The sequence below is a fragment of the Carcharodon carcharias genome, chromosome 13, assembly GCF_017639515.1.
Source record: "Carcharodon carcharias isolate sCarCar2 chromosome 13, sCarCar2.pri, whole genome shotgun sequence".
Taxonomy (NCBI): domain Eukaryota; kingdom Metazoa; phylum Chordata; class Chondrichthyes; order Lamniformes; family Lamnidae; genus Carcharodon; species Carcharodon carcharias.
The window spans coordinates 96,594,990-96,611,322 of NC_054479.1; the positions used below are offsets into that span (position 1 = coordinate 96,594,990).

Here is a 16,333-nt window from a genome sequence, read left to right on the forward strand (position 1 = left end):
TGGTGGCCTGAAGCCTTCAGGTTCCCAGCCTGCTAAGGGCTTCCTGCTCAGGTACAGATGAACCCTCCTTGGCTTGACCTGCTGGAGGTGGTGAGGGCACTGGCAAAGGGGAGGTTGAGCAACAGAGCACTGAGAGTCCTGGGATGAAGCCCCCAGGGTGCCTCGCTGGCACTCCTCCATGTGGGTGCCCAATGGCACCTCCTGACTCAGAGGGGGCACCTGGAGGGAGGTTGAGGTGCCCTTTCCCCCTTATGAAGTGGCTAGTACGCATTCAGGCAGGTGTTCCATCTGCTGCAACCCAAATTCACTTTGAAGAGCACATAGGTCAGGAACTCCAAGTCCCGACTGACCTCCAACTTTCTGCACATGTGCAGTTCAGCATCTTTATGTTAGTCAGGCCCAAGACGGGTCCTGCGCATAGAGGGGAAAAGAAGGGTGTGAAAACAGAGGCCAGGTGACTGGGAGCGGAGCACCATAGCCAGCAAGTGTCCCAGGGAGGGCACAAGAGAGGGGTGGGAGATGCCCCAAGAGAAAGTCCTGGTAAGGAACAAAGACACGGGACAGAAAAGGTCCCAGTTAAGTTGGAAAAAGAGAAGAGCAGAGAAACAGGCTCCAAGCTAGAGAAAGGGCTGAGGGAAGCAGACTCTGAGGGCTCAGGAGAAGCCCTGGTGATTGAAGAGGGCCATTGCTTCAAAAGGTAACTGTTTGGAACAGTAGCATTCTGCTCAGCTTGTGCAAAGATCTGAAGCATTGCCTGTAATTTGGTGCTTGGATGCAGACTCAAGAATCTAGGGGGATGGAATCTCAAGAGACAAGATTAAAACCTGTGAAGTGGGCCACTGGTGAAGCCATCTGAGTTGGAGTGACACTTGGATACAATTCCAAGGTAAAGTCTTTGAAGGTGAAGACTGGAAATCCTCTTGAGATAGCTGAAGTTTCAGTGAGATTGGATGACTCAAGTATTGCAAATGTCTGAGTGGGTTATTGAGAAATTAACAGAATCTGTTTTGGTCACATGTGGCATTTATTGTGAAGTGCGCTGTGTTTGACCACAGGTTACTTGTTAATTCACAGGTACCTCATATACTCTAACATTTCAGTGTAAATAAGCTAGATATTGTAAATTGTGTTATCTTTCTAACTTTGTATAGTAAAGTTTACTTTTGTTTGTTCAAAACTTGGAGTCTTATGGCTTTAGTCACTTAGTAAACACCTTGAATCTCAACTTTGTCTACTTTAAACAAAATGTTATTTGTCCTTAACTGGATCTCACCAACAAATTGGCGGCCTTGGCCAAGGATCATAACACATCCCTGTGCACTCGCACACTTATACTACTGATACCCTTGAGTGTCAGTTTGCAGTGAATAGATGGTGCACGTACCGTGGCGCAGCACAGCACTTCACTGCTGGGAATCTCTGGGCTGGACCCCATTACAGCTAACCTCTGCTGAGGCTTTTGTCAGACAAGAGGGCCTCCTGCTTGCATCCCTGGGAAACAAGGCCTTCGACTTTTCCTGGACGACCTAGAGGAGAATCTGCAGGGAGGCATTGCTGAACTGCAGGGCCACACATTGCAATCTTCTCCTTGACATTCTTGTGGATGTAGAATCTGGACCTCCTGGCCTGCATTGAGTGAATGGCTGTCCAGGTGCCCTTTAAACTTGATGCCCGGACTTTTGACCCCATGAGGTAATGGCGGGGGTGGTGATTTCCTGCCCGCCCCGAGATTCGATGAGCTCTTTGCAGATGCATAAATAACGAGCTGAACAGCAAAAGATCGCACATGTTCAGCCATCTGTCTCCACACCACCCCCCCACCAAGCATGAATCACTCCCCTTCTGTGCCCACCAGAGCTTAGACTTCAGAGCAAAAGGTTCCACGCTATATTTTAAGCAAGTCCTCTTCATGCATTAATGTGGAAAAAAAAAGTGACTATTGCACATGCCAGTAATAAGAGAACAATTTTGCAAGGTTATTACAATTTTGACTGATTGCACCTCAGTAAAAGATAGTAGCAGCTTATGGACAAACATTTGTACCTTCATGGGTTGGTTGTTCAGCCTGAAGTGCAGAGGGATCTGCTTCTGCCAGTCAGATATGGAAAGAAGAAGAACAAATTAGTGTATGGTTCTGAAAAGTCAGAGCACATGTTCCACATCATTGCTTGCTTGCTTTTGATAAAGAACAAGTTGATGAAGTGCTGGTATTTAGTGGTGTACAATCTAATGCTCAGCACCTCATCTTAGCGGTTTACCCTAGCAGCTTGATGGATCACGTTGTGGTGATTTCCACAAATCAGTATGATTCATTTATGTTAATACATTGGATATTTTAAGGGATTTAAGCAGCATTCATTTTCTATCCATTACAGGTAAATACTGGTTATTCCAAAAACAATTAAATCTGCAGATAGATATTTAATATAAGAGTATAAGCTTGTTTGGCACTGAAGTCTGGAAGATGATTTCTTTTCAACTTTCCAAAATTATGACCACAAAAGACAGTAAAAGGAACAGAGCTGGCATCATTGTGGTAATGCCACTGAACCAGTAATGCTCAGGTCTATGTCTGGGGACATGGTTCAATCCCACCATGGAAGCTGGTGGAATTTAAACTTAATGGAAAAAAAAATCAAATAAAATATCTGGAAAATAAAGCTAGTCTCAGTAACGGTGGCCATGAAGCTATCATAGATAGTCATAAAAAAAAACAATTGATTCACTAATCCCCTTGAGGTAAGGAAATCAGGTGTCTGGTCTACATGTGACTCGAGACCCACTGCGATGTGGCTGATTCTTTACTGCCCTCTGAGCAAGCCACTCAAGGTGTAGCAATTGGGATGGCAACAAATGCTGACCTTGTTAGCAATGTCCACATCTGATGAAAGAATAAAGAAAAAGAGGCCCACTGTCACAATAACTTTAGGACACAATCTTTTCATGATGCAAATGACCACAACATATCATGGATTATTAGATCCAAAACACATGAAAAGTGTTTTCCTAATAATTATCTTTTTACTAAACTAAGATAACCCATGATGGTGGAACTTAGGAATGTTAGCCAGGGCACAGGGAGAACTAGTTAGTTATTCTCCATTGAGTACATGCTATGGGAGCTTGATCATACCACAGGAACAGGCAGTCAGGACCATGAATCCAAGGGACTGCACCTCTGAAAATGTAGCACTCTCTCAGTAATGCAGTAGGGTGTTCGGCTGGCCTATGTGCTTATATCCTGGCACAGGGTTTGAATTTGTAATCTTTGACCCAGAGCTTAAGTCACCACCAACTGAACCAAGCTGTTATTGAGGGCCAATTTTCAAGGTGCATCAAACTGAGCCTGATGGGAGTGTCCATCGGAAAACAGTTCTGAGCAAATCCACGATTTCCCAGTGGTCGAGGCTCTACACAGGAAGTGTCCATCAGAAAGTTGGCCTTTTAAAGTTGACCGTTGGTGAGGTGAAAACAGCAGAGCAATAAATGGTGACTTTAAGGACGTAGGCAACAATTTTACCTTCTACCAATTTTTCTTCTTCTTCCTCTACTAGTTCTTCTTTTACTTCTTCTTCTTCGTCTATAAAAATTTTAAATAGCAAGTTGAACAGCAACTGAAAAAGACACATTTGATTTTGTGCAGAAATTAATGTAAGGCATCATCAATGAATCAGCGAGTTTATCCAGGTGCTAGAGAGCTCACATACATGTCAAGATTAGTACCTGCTCTGTGCTGAGGTTTGTGTTTTGGAAGATTCATTCAGTGCCACTGCACAATTGCTCAATGCACCAATCAGACACGAGAAACAAAAACGTTTTTAGTGTTCATGCATGATTTGATCAAACTTGGTGAGTTGCCAGTGCTTATTATGCTGTTCATTGGCAACCTGCATAATTGTGGGGGGGTGGGGTGGGGGTAGGTAAACACACTGCCATTTAAAGACAGATTCCAACTCTTAGAAAAAGGAAAGGTGCATCTTGGCTGCAATCAAAAGTAACATTCATACCACACAAGTGCCAGGCAATGACCATCTCTAACAAGAGAGAATCTAACCATCGCCCCTTGATATTCAATGGCATTACCATCACTGAATCCTCCACCATCAACTTTCCATGGGTTACCATTGGCTACAAACTGAATTGAACTAGCGACATAAATACTGTGGTTACAACATGTCAGAGGCTGGGAATTCTGTGGCAAGTAACTCACCTCCTGACTCCCCAAATCCTGCCCATCTAGAAGGCACAAGACAGGAGTGTGATGGAATACTCCCCTCTTGCCTGGATGAATACAGCTCCCACAACACCTGGATGAATACAGCTCCCACAACACCTGGATGAATACCATCCAGGACAAAGGGGCCCATTTGATCCATACCCTATCTACCACTTTCAACATTCATTCCCTCCACCACCAGCACAGTGACAGCAGCATACAGCATCTATGAGATGCACTGCAGCAACTTGCCAAGTCTCTTTCAAAAGCACCTTCTAAAACTGCAACCTCGATTCATAGGGGCACCACATCCAAGTTCCCTTCCAAGCTACACACTATCCTGACTTGGAATTATATCACTGGTCCTTCAACATTGCTGGGTCACAAGCCAACTCCCATAACAGCACTGTGGGTACCTACACTATACTGAACCACTGGAGTCATGAAGAAGGCTCACCACCACCTTCTCAAGGGAAATGAAGGGTAAGCAATAAATGCTGGCCTTGCCAGCGATGTTCACATCAAGAAAATGGCACAGGGAGGAAGCACTAAAACTGCCCCTAGCAGCCCCCATAACCCCACCCCAAGATTCTCTGACACTGCTTCAAAAGGTTCTGGTCAAGAAAGGAGGGAAGCACTCCTCCAAACACAGGGCAGAAAAGTCCCCAGGCTAGGTGCCCAACACCAGGAAGATGAAGGGGCCTAACAGGTTGATGATGGAAGTATTGCATTTAGAACTTAGCTGTAATGACAGAAGAAGTGTAATGATCTGAGCATTGCTGCTAAGGTAAGGCTCCAAACTCATTTCTTCTGAGTTCTGCAGCACCTATAGCTCTAGCACTTACAAACAGATCTCCCAGTGATGGAAAGCCAAGGAGAGAACAAGTGCACAGGAGCAATAGAAGGGTAATATGACAGCCCAGAAAGCAGCTTACTGGAAGGGGAGCTTGGATCCTAACCCTGTGACAGAAGGCATAAATATGAATTTCGAGGGCTCAGCCTATCAGATAGGCCAGATGGGGAAAAAGTGCAATGGAGGTGTCTGCCACCAAAACTGCTCAATGTCCAAAAGTGTAAAAGATTCCAGCTCCAACTTGTGGTAAGTCTTTTTAGTCAACCTTAGCGGTCAGATCTATGAACATTGTAGTGGGGCCAACAGCAATAGAACCAATGGGGGCAATGCTGACAGGAACTGAGGCTGCAATATTAGCTTTGGGTTCAAATATCTCCTCTGACTTTTTGAAACAAGAAGAAGAGTGCATAAAAGGGCTTTGAGAGCATTATACCATTGTTGTTCTGATGCAGGGCTGTGGGAGTGCTAAGATTGGCAGTGGAAAAGGTATATGCTGTAATCATTCAGGATAACAGTCACCTGCTCCACTGCCAGCCACTCAGTCAGTGCCCTTGCTGGTTCCAGACAGCCGGACAATGCCAAGAAGCAACAGTATGCAGTCGAGGCCTTCTACTGCCAGAGCTCCTTGGGGGTACCCATTACGCTCTTCTCAAGCACCCTTGGTGAATGTTCAACAGCCTATCACCTCCCAATCTATAGCCACTGAGAACCACCTCATAGGAACACCAGGACAGACAAACCGATTGGCCGGGGGGGGGGTAGTTGGGAAAGTGAACAGACACTACAGCCTTGAGTTTCCATTAGTTGTGCTGAAAAGATCAGCACAATTTGAAATTAGTCAAATCAGCACAAAATATTGAGGAATTAAGTGCAAATTAAGTTTCTACAGCCTTTTGCATTCATTTAATAAACATCACAAGCTAGAAGCTAACCCCATCCATAAAACTGTGCATGCCCCCCAGATCAAATAGAGTTTTTGCAACTTTGAGAAGGCTCTTAAAATTAAGCAGCGACATCATTGATATTTGTTTTTAAGTACTTAATGGACTAAATACACCAATGTAACTGGCAAATGGTTCTGTATAAAAGTCTTTGGTTAAAAAAAAAATCTGGTTATTCACAAGTGGCGGTGAAGACACTGATTAAAAATGCTTTTGCGATAAACACATTTTCAACTGTATTAATAAACTGCACCACGTTACCACTTTAAAAAAATCCTTGATGTATTTAAAATGCAGGCTTAAAAAAAAAATCCACTGCCTACTTGCATTGGGTTCCTGGCAGCTTTTAAGTTCAGCTATATACAAATTGGTTTATGCCTAAAAAAACACATTAAAATTAACATCAATCTAGTACAATTTGCACCCAAATTGTTAATTATGCCCAGTGGTCTAGGGATTTGCATAAGGGTGGCTTTTAATGTTCCATTGATTAAAATGTGTAACTGAAATGAAGTGTAATAAATCATGTGGCATTAGCTTTTTCTTTACATTATTGTTGGCCTGAATATTCCTCATAACTAAAAAAGTATACCCTTTTGGGGGCATTCATGTGGGTGTAAAGATCTTGCTTTAGGGATTGCATAGTGGTACATTTTCTAACTGGCTGACAAAAATATTGTGGCAGCTGGTGGGTGGTGATAATCCTGGTTCTTCATTGGCACTAAGCTTTCAGCTGATCCTGCTGCTGCCGCCAATTCTACTTCTTCCTTCCTAAGAGTCTCCAGGGTTTAGTCCCTTCATAGGGCAAAACAATGGAGTATGAAGCACACAAAGATAAACTGGAGGCAAGGCTTGCACTTACACCAATTAAGTTTAGGTTAACGTAGTTATATGAAATCCTTCCGTTCCCCAGGCTGGTCTAAAAAGCTGTCTGGAAACCATGTAGTTTGTTAACGGAGTGGACAGCCAGTCCGAATTCCCAGCTCTGTGCCGGCAACACTAATCCTGTCAACTGGTAAATATGCCCTCGTGCTCAAGAATGGTTACCATACTTAAGAAAAAGACACACAAGAGTAAGTTCAATGACCCCGCTCTGTCAGCGAGGACCCTCAGTGGACAGGAGCTCCTGTTGGAGACACCATACACCAATTTCCAATGCAGATGGGAGACAGGGCTACAACCTTATTGTGCTCCCAAGTGCAAGTCTTTTCCCTGGGTGTACATGTTAGTCTATCAGCAAACCACGATTTAACATTCTTTTATTTTGATGGATGGAAAATCCTGGGTTACAGCTTTGTGATTTTCCAACACAAGTTCCTGTTTGACAAGTCTCAGTTCGGGAAAGATAAAGTGAATACTTTACCTAAAGTAACATTCTTTGATTGCTCTAGTAAATGGTAGTTCACAGATAACATAAACTGCTCTTACATTCTCAAACTTCTCAGTGGCTGTTCAACAACTTCATTCCATTTTGCTTGGCTTACTTTAAATTCTTTTACACCCACACAATCAATATGCTGTACAATTTCAGTGCCATTTTTAATAAACACTTCTCTCCATTTCCAACCCAAGGCATTTTATTGTTTCATCACAAAATGCTGCAAGTAAAAAAACAAGATATGTTGGAAAATATGTATCTCGTACCTTCTATGGCTGGCATTTGTTCTGCGGAAAAGAAAGTGGAAAAAAAGAAAAATCGACAATCTTGGAAATATCAAAGTAAATTTTTAAAATCTTTTATAGTATTGGTAATGTCTTACCTTCCACTTCCTCCCTGTTAGCAAAAGAAAACGTGCAAATGATACATTCAAATGAACAAAATAAACCCATTGCTCTTAACCATTATAAAATGGATATTATGTAATACTTACTGCACTTCTTCCAAGACATCTTCAATGTCTGCCATCCCTGCACAATAGCGATGTACCTAGCAAAAATAAAATATGTCATGTTTAAATTTATGACACCTAAACCCCACTTTTAAAAAATCTGCTACGGCAGTAGACCAATGTTTTACGGACAAGCTAGCAGGAGTGTTGTGTGCCCAGGAAGAGCAATTTATTTCAGGACTCTCCCCTGCATCACAAATGGTTTAACGGGATGCGAGTGTTGCTGGCGAGGCCAACATTTATTGCCCATCCCCAATTGCCCTTGGGAAGATGGTGGTGAACTGCCTTTTTGAACCACTGTAGACCATCTCGTGCAGGTACACCCACAGTGCTCTTAGGAAACGAGTTCCAGGATTTTGACCCAACGACATTGAAGGAACGGTGATATAGTTCCAAGTCAGGAAGGTGTGTGGCTTGGAGGGGATCTCTCAGGTACGAGGTGTTCCCATACATCTGCTGCCCTTGATCTTTGAGATTTAGAGGTTAGAGGTTTGGAAGATGTTGTCAAAAGGAGCCTTGAAAAGTCACTGCCGTCCATCTTGGAGATGGTACACACTGCTGCCACTGCCGAAGAAGCGGGATGCTTTGTCCTGCATGGTGTCAAGCTTCTGGAATGTTGTTGGAGCTGCGCTCATCCAGGCAAGCAGGGAGTATTTCATCACACTCCCGACTTGTGCATTGTAGATGGTGGACAGGCTTTAGGAAGTCAGAAGGTGAGTTACTTATGGAGGACTTAGTGGTCGATTTGTCTAGGGAAGAGTGTGTAGATAGCCTGAATCATGTTGAGATCAAAAAAACGGTGTTAGGCGTCTTGAAGAATATTAAGGTGGATAAGTCCCCAGGGCCAGATGGGATCTACCCCAGAGTACTAAGGGAGGCAAGGGAGGAGATTGCTGGGGCCTTGACAGAAATCTTTGTATCCTCACTGGCTATGGATGAGGTCTGGAGAATGGCCAATGTTGTTCCATTGTTTAAGAAGGGTAGCAGGGATAATCCAGGAAATTACAGGCTGGTGAGCCTTAAGTCAGTGGTAGGGAAATTATTGGAGAAGATTCTTCATGACAGGATTTACTACCATTTGGAAGCAAATGGGTGTATTAGTGAGAGGCAGCATGGTTTTGTGAAGGGAAGGTCGTATCTCACTAACTTAATCGAGTTTTTCGAGGAAGTGACAAAGATGATCGACGATGGAAGGGCAGTGGATATTATCTACATGGATTTCAGTAAGGCCTTTGACAAGGTCCCTCATGGCAGACTGGTACAGAAGGTAAATTTGCACGGGATCAGAGGTGAGCTGGCAAGATGGATACAGAATTGGCTTGGTCATAGAAGACAGAGGGTAGCAGTGGGAGGGTGCTTTTCTGAATGGACAGCTGTGACTAGTGGTGTTCCACAGGGATCAGTGCTGGGACCTTTGCTGTTTGTAGTATACGTAAATGATTTGGGGGAAAACGTAACTGGGCTAATTAGTAAGTTTGCAGACGACACTAAGGTTGGAGGAGTCGCAGATAGTGAAAAGGATTGTCAAAGGATACAACGGGATATAGATCGGTTGGAGACTTGGGCGGAGAAATGGCAGATGGAGTTTAATCTGGACAAATGCGAGGTAATGCATTTTGGAAGGTCTAATAGAGGTAGGAATTATACAGTAAATGGCAGAACCCTTAAGTGCAAAATTATGAGTGGCATGGACAGAGTAGATAGTCAGAAGCTTTTTCCCAGGGTGGAAGAATCAATTACTAGGGGACATAGGTTTAAGGTGAGAGGAGAAAACTTTAGAGGAGATGTGCAGGGCAAGTTTTTTTACGCAGAGGGTAGTGAGTGTCTGGAATTCGCTGCCAGAGGAGGTGGTGGAAGCAGGTACGATAGTGGTGTTTAAGAGGCAGCTTGACAAATACATGAATAGGATGGGAATAGAGGGATATGGACCCCGAAAGTGCAAAATGTTTTAGTTTGACAGGCAATATGATCGGCACAGGCTTGGAGGGCCGAAGGGCCTGTTCCTGTGCTGTACTTTTCTTTCTTCTTTACCCACCTCAGAATTCCTAGCCTCTGTCCTGCTCTTGTAGCCACAGTATTGATATGGTTGGTCCAGTTCAGTTTCTGGTCAATGGTAATGCCCAGGGTGTTGATAGTGGGGGATTCAGCAATAGCAATGCCATTGAACGTCAAGGGGAGATGGTTAGATTCTCTCTTGCTCAAGATGGTTATTGTCTGGCACATATGCTATTTGCCATTGAATATTGTCCAGATCTTGTGTCCCCAATATTGTAGCAACCTAAACACTGCCCAAATTTAAAAGTTATACCATTGGACTTGCACCATGTAAAACACCCTAAATCTAATAATAACCAAATTGTTAGCTTTTAACTCACTGAAGATGAATAGTTGTTTGTTCACTGGTTGTCTCTTCCTGTTTAACCTCTAAAAAATATCAAAGATCGATCTGCTTATTTGGTAGATACAACCATATCAATCATATCATAATGCTTCTGAATTTTAGGCTAAAAAAAAAAATACAAATTGGAAGCTTAATACTGTAGAAAGCCTAGAGGAGTATAGAAGGTATGGGTGAAGTTAAAAAAGGAAATTAGGAAAGCAAAGTGAGAACACGAGAAAATATTGGCAGGTAAAATCAAAGAAAACCCAAAGATGTTTTAAGAGAAAGAGAATAACTAAGAAAGAGGTAGAGCCTATCAGAGATGTACATGGTAACTTGTGGGTTGTTGCAGGAGATGTGGGCAGATTTCTCAGTGAGTACTTTGTTTCTGTCTTCACTAAGGAGAGGGATGATGCAGACATTCTAATTAAAGAGGGGAATGTGAAATTTTAGATATAAGAATCATAATGAGAGAGGAAGTACCGGAAGGACTGACATCCTTGAAGGTGGACAAATCACCAGGGCCGAATGGATTGTATCCCAGGCTGTTAAAGGAAGCCAGGGAAGGAATAGCAGATGCTCCAAGGATCCTCACTTTTCCAATCCTCACTAGAAAGAGACGAGGTACCAGAGGATTGGAGGTCTGCAAACGTTGCACCATATTTAAAAAGGTGTGAGGGATTGACCAGAAAATTATAGGCTGATCAGTCTGACTTCAGTGGTGGCCAAATTATTGGAATCCAATTCCAAGACAAAGGATAAATTGTCACCTAGAAAGGCACAGATTAATTAGGGATAGTCAGCATGGTTTTGTTAAGGGAAGATCATGCCTCACTAACTTTAAAATTTTTTGAGGAAGTAACAAGGAGGATTGATGAGGGTAGCGCAGTGGATGTTGACGACATGTAAGGCACTTGACAAGGTCCCACTTGGCAGACTGGTCAAAAAAAGTGAAATCCCACAGGATACAGGGTAGGGTAGTGATGAACTGGATCCCAAATTGGCTCAGCGAAGGGAACAAAGGGTAATGGTTGATGGATGTTTTTGCAAATGGAAAGTGGTTTCCAGTGGCATTCCACAGTACTCAGCATTTGAAGTTATTGCCGTTTGTTGTATATATGAAAATGATTTGGACTAAATTTGTGGGAGGCATGATTTGGAAATTTCCAGGTGACAAATCAGAGCATTGGATATTTCCCAGCGTAGAGTAAATTGCCCGTCAGAACTGTGAACTTCCCGGGCAATTCCCATGCAGTCAGTGAGGTTGGGTTGGGGGATGGCTCCCCAGCTCATCTTCTAGTGTACGTCTGGGGCACGACGCTCCAGAGATTGTAAGTTACGGGTCAATGTTTCTTTGTTAAAAAGCAAAGTAGGTTTATTGTTGTAACATTAGGATTTGATTCAGCATCCCGGTGTATGATCTGAGAAGGATAGCCCTCAGTTTCTTGGATCACTGGCTAATCTCAAAGTTTAAAGTTAATGAGTTCATACTCATTAGGTCATGGACTCACTTTATTTGTTTATGGGATGTGGGCATTGCTGGCTATGTCAGCATTTATTGCCCATCCCTAGTTGCCCTTGAGAATTTGGTGCTGTGCTGCCTTCTTGAACCGCTATTGTAAGTACACTCAGCGCTGTTAGGGAGGGAGTTCTACGATTTTGACCCAGCAACAGTGAAGGAACATTGATATAGCAGTGTGGCTTGGAGGGAAGCTTGCAGGTAGTAGTATTCCGCATACATCTGCTGCCCTTGTCCTTCTAGGTGGCAGAGGTCACAGGTTTGGAAGGTGCTGTTGAAGGAGCCTTGGCGAGTTGCTGCAGTGCATCTTGTATATGGTGCATGCGGCTGCCATTGTGCGCTGGTAGTGGAGGGAGTGAATGTTGAAGGTAGTGGATGGGGTGCCAGTCAGCTGAAGATGGTTGGGCCTAGGACACTACTTTAAGAGGCTCTTGCAGCAATGCCCTGGGATAGAGATAATTGACCGCCAATAACCAGAACCATCATCCTTTTTGCTTTGAATCCAACCAGTGGAGGTTTTTCCACTGATTTTCATTGACTCCAGTTTTGCTAGGGCTCCTTGATACCACACTTGGTCAAATGCTGCCTTGATGTCAAGGGCAGTCACTCTTGCCTCACCTCTAAAGTTCAGCTCTTTTGTCCAGGTTTGGACCAAGGCTGTAATGAGGCCAGGGGCTGAGTGGCCCTGGTGGAACCTGAACTGGGCGTCAGTGAGCAGGTTATTGCTGAGTAAGTGCTGCTTGATAGCATTGTTGATGATACTTTCCATCACTTTGCTGCTGATAAAAGACTAATTGGCCAGTTTGGATTTCTCCTGCTTTTTGTGGACAAGGTTATACCTGGGCAATTCTCCACATTGTCAGGTAGATGCTAGTGTTGTAGCTGTACATTAGGGGCATGGCTTGTTCTGTAGTACTATTGCTGGAATGTTGTCAGAGCCCATAGTCTTTGTTGTAGCCAGTGCCTTCAGCTAATCCTTGATGTAGAGTGAATTGAATTGGCTGAAGATTGACATCTGTGATGCTGGGTACCACAAGAGGCCAAGATGCTTCCTTCTCCATTGAAAGGAAAATTGCACATACAAAAAACAATCTTACCAGATTGTTATGGATAAGGAATACTATTCAGATAATTTTTGTTCATGTGGCCAGAAAGACCTTATCTTCCCCCCACTGCAGCATCTAATTGTTTCTTCAAATATTCCAGAGTTTTTACTTCCATTTCTCTATCTGGAAGTCCTTTCCAGGTGTTCATCACTACGCACATCTTAAAACGTACCTTTTATTAATTTGAGCTGGTATTCCCTTATGCTACTTTCAATATAATTTAAAACAATACTCTAGCTTTCTTTTCCCCCCATACTCCCTTAAAAATCATATACAACTCCATAAGATTGCCACCTAGGTACCTGCATGCTAACCTTTGGTGTTTCATGCACAAGAACACCCAGATCCCTCTGTGCCAACTGAAAATTCCAACTGACCTCTGACAATAGTCCTTAAGCAGCCTTTAAAGCGTATTAATTTGCTACCTGCTGCATGCCACCCTACCCACCTCCATCCCACCTCACCCTTCCACCATCCAATACCAACTCCGGGAAAAAAAATCTCAGGGCAGGCTGGTGCCAGAAAACCGCCAATTGGCATGAAATTCCTTCTTCATCTGCCTCCGTGCTCGCCCCCATCTTGGCCTAAAAATTCAGTCCAAATGTTTCATTGGCAAAAAGACAGAGACCTGAAATGTAGTGGTAATTTTAACCCTTAAAGATGGGTGGGTTTTATTCAGATAGGGAGGTTAAACACTTAAAATATGAAACAGGAACTCAAATGGCTTGAACCCACCCACCTCCAGTTTTAACAAGGATTTTTTTTTTTGGAGGGGGTGTAAGGGCAGGCAATCCACTCACAGAAAGCTGGTCTGGCATTGAAAGCTTTCAAAGGAGGCTGTGCCTCCATTTTAGCAGTGTTTCTATTTTTAACCACAGCCAGCCAGTTTTAGGTGGTCTTGAGAAATCTGGCAAGTTAAAGGTGATTAAGGCTGAATACACTTCTTGTGGGGCAGAAGGAGCAGCAGCGTTTCCTCTAGAGCCATGAACTTAGCTGTAAACCCCAACTCCCCACAATGGGGCCACCATCACATCTCCCGCTCTTCACTGATCGATCCTCCTCACCAAGACCTTCCACCACCACCCCCCCACCCCAATGCCAACCACCATCTGCTCTGCACTGACAACCACCTGCTCCTCCACCTCTGCAATCTCTTCCCTTTTACACTCACAAGAACCCCTGACTGAGGTCTCTCTCTGCCTGTTGCTTAGCTGTGTCCTTCTGCTGCAAGCTTACCCCCACAACAGCTTGTCAATTATGCTAGCCAATCAGGCAGGAATCCTGGAGAAATTTTTTTCAAAGACATGCAGAACTTCTGGGAAACCTGCACTTGTAGCATTTTTAAATTACAGCTTTGTGTTATACAAAACCATGTGTGGGGAACTTTGTTACATGCCTTTTGGAAATCTAGGCAAACCATCTCAGTCCTCTTGAACTGTCTCTTCCACAGAAGGAATCTAAGGGTTTTGATAGTTGAGATCTTCCCCTTCCAAAGCTATACTGATTTCTGTTTTCTAGGGTATGGGGTTTTTTTTGTATAAATAATCCTGAGAATCCTTTCGTTTACACAAAATTGAAGTGAGACTAATGGATTTTTAAAATATTCTTCATGGGAAATGGGTGTCACTGGCTAGGCCAGCCTTTATTGCCCATCCCTAATTGCCCTTGAGAAGGTGGTGGTGAGCCACCTTCTTGAACTGGTACAGTTCATGCAGTGTAGGTACAACCAGAGTGCTGCTAGGGAAGGAGTTCAAGGGTTTTGACCCAGCAACAGTGAAGGAACAGCGATATATTTCTAAGTCAGGCTTTTGAGTGGCTTGGAGGGGCACTTCCAGGTGGTGGTGTTGCTATGTGTCTGCTGCCCTTGTCCTTCTAGATGCTGGTGGTCATGGGTTTGGAAGGTACTGTCCAAGGAGCTTTGGTGAATTCCTGCAGTGTATCTTGTAGATGGTACACATTGTTGCCATTGTGTATCGGTGGTGAAGGGAGTGAAATGTTTGTGGATGGGGTGCCAATCAAGGATGGATGTCAAGCTTGAGTGTTATTGGAGCTGCACTCATCCAGACAAGTGGAACATATTCCATCACATTCCTGACTTGTGCCATATAGATGGTGGACAGGTTTTAAGGAGTCAGGTGGTGAGTATGTCTTTGCCTACGTAAGATTTGCCATCCCCTTTTGAATTTGGGTACAACAGCCTGTTTACAATCAATTGGCACACTGCACCCTACAAACTTCCAACTACCCCCCACCCAGGACCCAGTAATACCTTCACCATTATCAACACCTCACAAATCTCTTCTCGGATCTCTCTTACTCCATTAACATAAATACCATTTATGCCTGTTTTTTTTTTAGATTAGTTTTGAACCCTTTAAAATAAATTAGGACTTCCATCTCATCAAAGTCATTAATCACATTATGATGCATTTTGTGCCATTTGATGCTTAACGCTGTCAATATTTAACAATTCCTAAAAATATATTACCAACATGATCTCACAACAGGTAGCATTATATTTGCCAGAACAATCACTATTTGCTTTTGGGAGAAAGCGAACAATTGAATCATGCAATTTTTAAAGGTCCTCCTGCAAAGGAAAAATGGATTAAGCATTTACGTAACTCTTGAAAGTCATCAAATCTTAAACTAAAGGTTAGGTTTGAATCTGTGATTTGCCCTGTCTTAACGAGAACCCACCCACACCAGTGATTGGCTGTTTGCACAACTGCATCTATTAAAACTAAGCCTGAGTGAAGGTTATGATGTGCTGAATCATAACTGTACAGACATTCCTCAGTTAAAAAGTTGCAGAAAAGTTTTTTGAAAGTTCTTCCTTACACTATGGTTTTATTTTCTCACCGTTTCAACACATTTCAATTATAACAAGTAGCAATAAGCTGAAAGAAGTCAGGCACCCAGTGCAGATTGATTGTCTTACCTGGGGTTGAGGAATGGGGGCAGCTATTGCTGTTGCTAACTCCGCAGCTCTTGCCCTAATACCTGGCGAAATGCGCGCGCACTCCGCTCGGCCGCATTTAGCGCGCACCCGGGCGGCTCGTGACAACGTCGCGATTTCCCATTGGCTAAGAGGAGGTATTATTGTAGCAAGGGCGAGTGAGACTGGATTTCTGCCCCCCCCCCCCCCCCCCCCCCCCCGCCCACCTTGATTTATGAGGGGAGAGGAGAAGCTGGAAGTATGCAGATTTATTTGGATCTATCATATTGAATACTTTGGGTAGGAAGGCTGTATGAGCAGGTGCTAGTTTTATGATGTGGGTGGGACTGTAGGCAGTCATTGCGTTAAAGTTAGCTGGAAGACAACTATCACTTTTAGTGTTACATTTCAGATCTGATTTAAATTCTATGGGCTGTTAGCACCAGCTGTACTGAAGCATATTTATATACTGAACTATACAAGTTTACAGC

General features: G+C 43.5%; 1 protein-coding gene across 3 annotated transcripts in view; it reads right to left on the reverse strand.

The window, feature by feature from the left end:
• LOC121285929 (troponin T, fast skeletal muscle-like) overlaps positions 1-15,927 on the reverse strand; it is a 79,468-nt gene extending 63,541 nt beyond the window's left edge. For 2 of the 3 annotated variants that reach the window (XM_041202883.1, XM_041202885.1), the window contains exons 1-6: positions 15,846-15,921; positions 7,882-7,937; positions 7,771-7,784; positions 7,655-7,675; positions 3,521-3,580; positions 2,044-2,088 (exon numbers count right to left, since the gene is read on the reverse strand). In XM_041202883.1, coding sequence (XP_041058817.1) covers positions 2,044-2,088; positions 3,521-3,580; positions 7,655-7,675; positions 7,771-7,784; positions 7,882-7,916 — 175 coding nt within the window. In that variant the 5' untranslated portion in view covers positions 7,917-7,937; positions 15,846-15,921. Of the gene's footprint in view, positions 1-2,043; positions 2,089-3,520; positions 3,581-7,654; positions 7,676-7,770; positions 7,785-7,881; positions 7,938-15,845 lie in introns of all 3 variants that reach the window. The other variant, XM_041202884.1, reaches the window with a different exon arrangement.
• Positions 15,928-16,333: the final 406 nt, after the last annotated feature.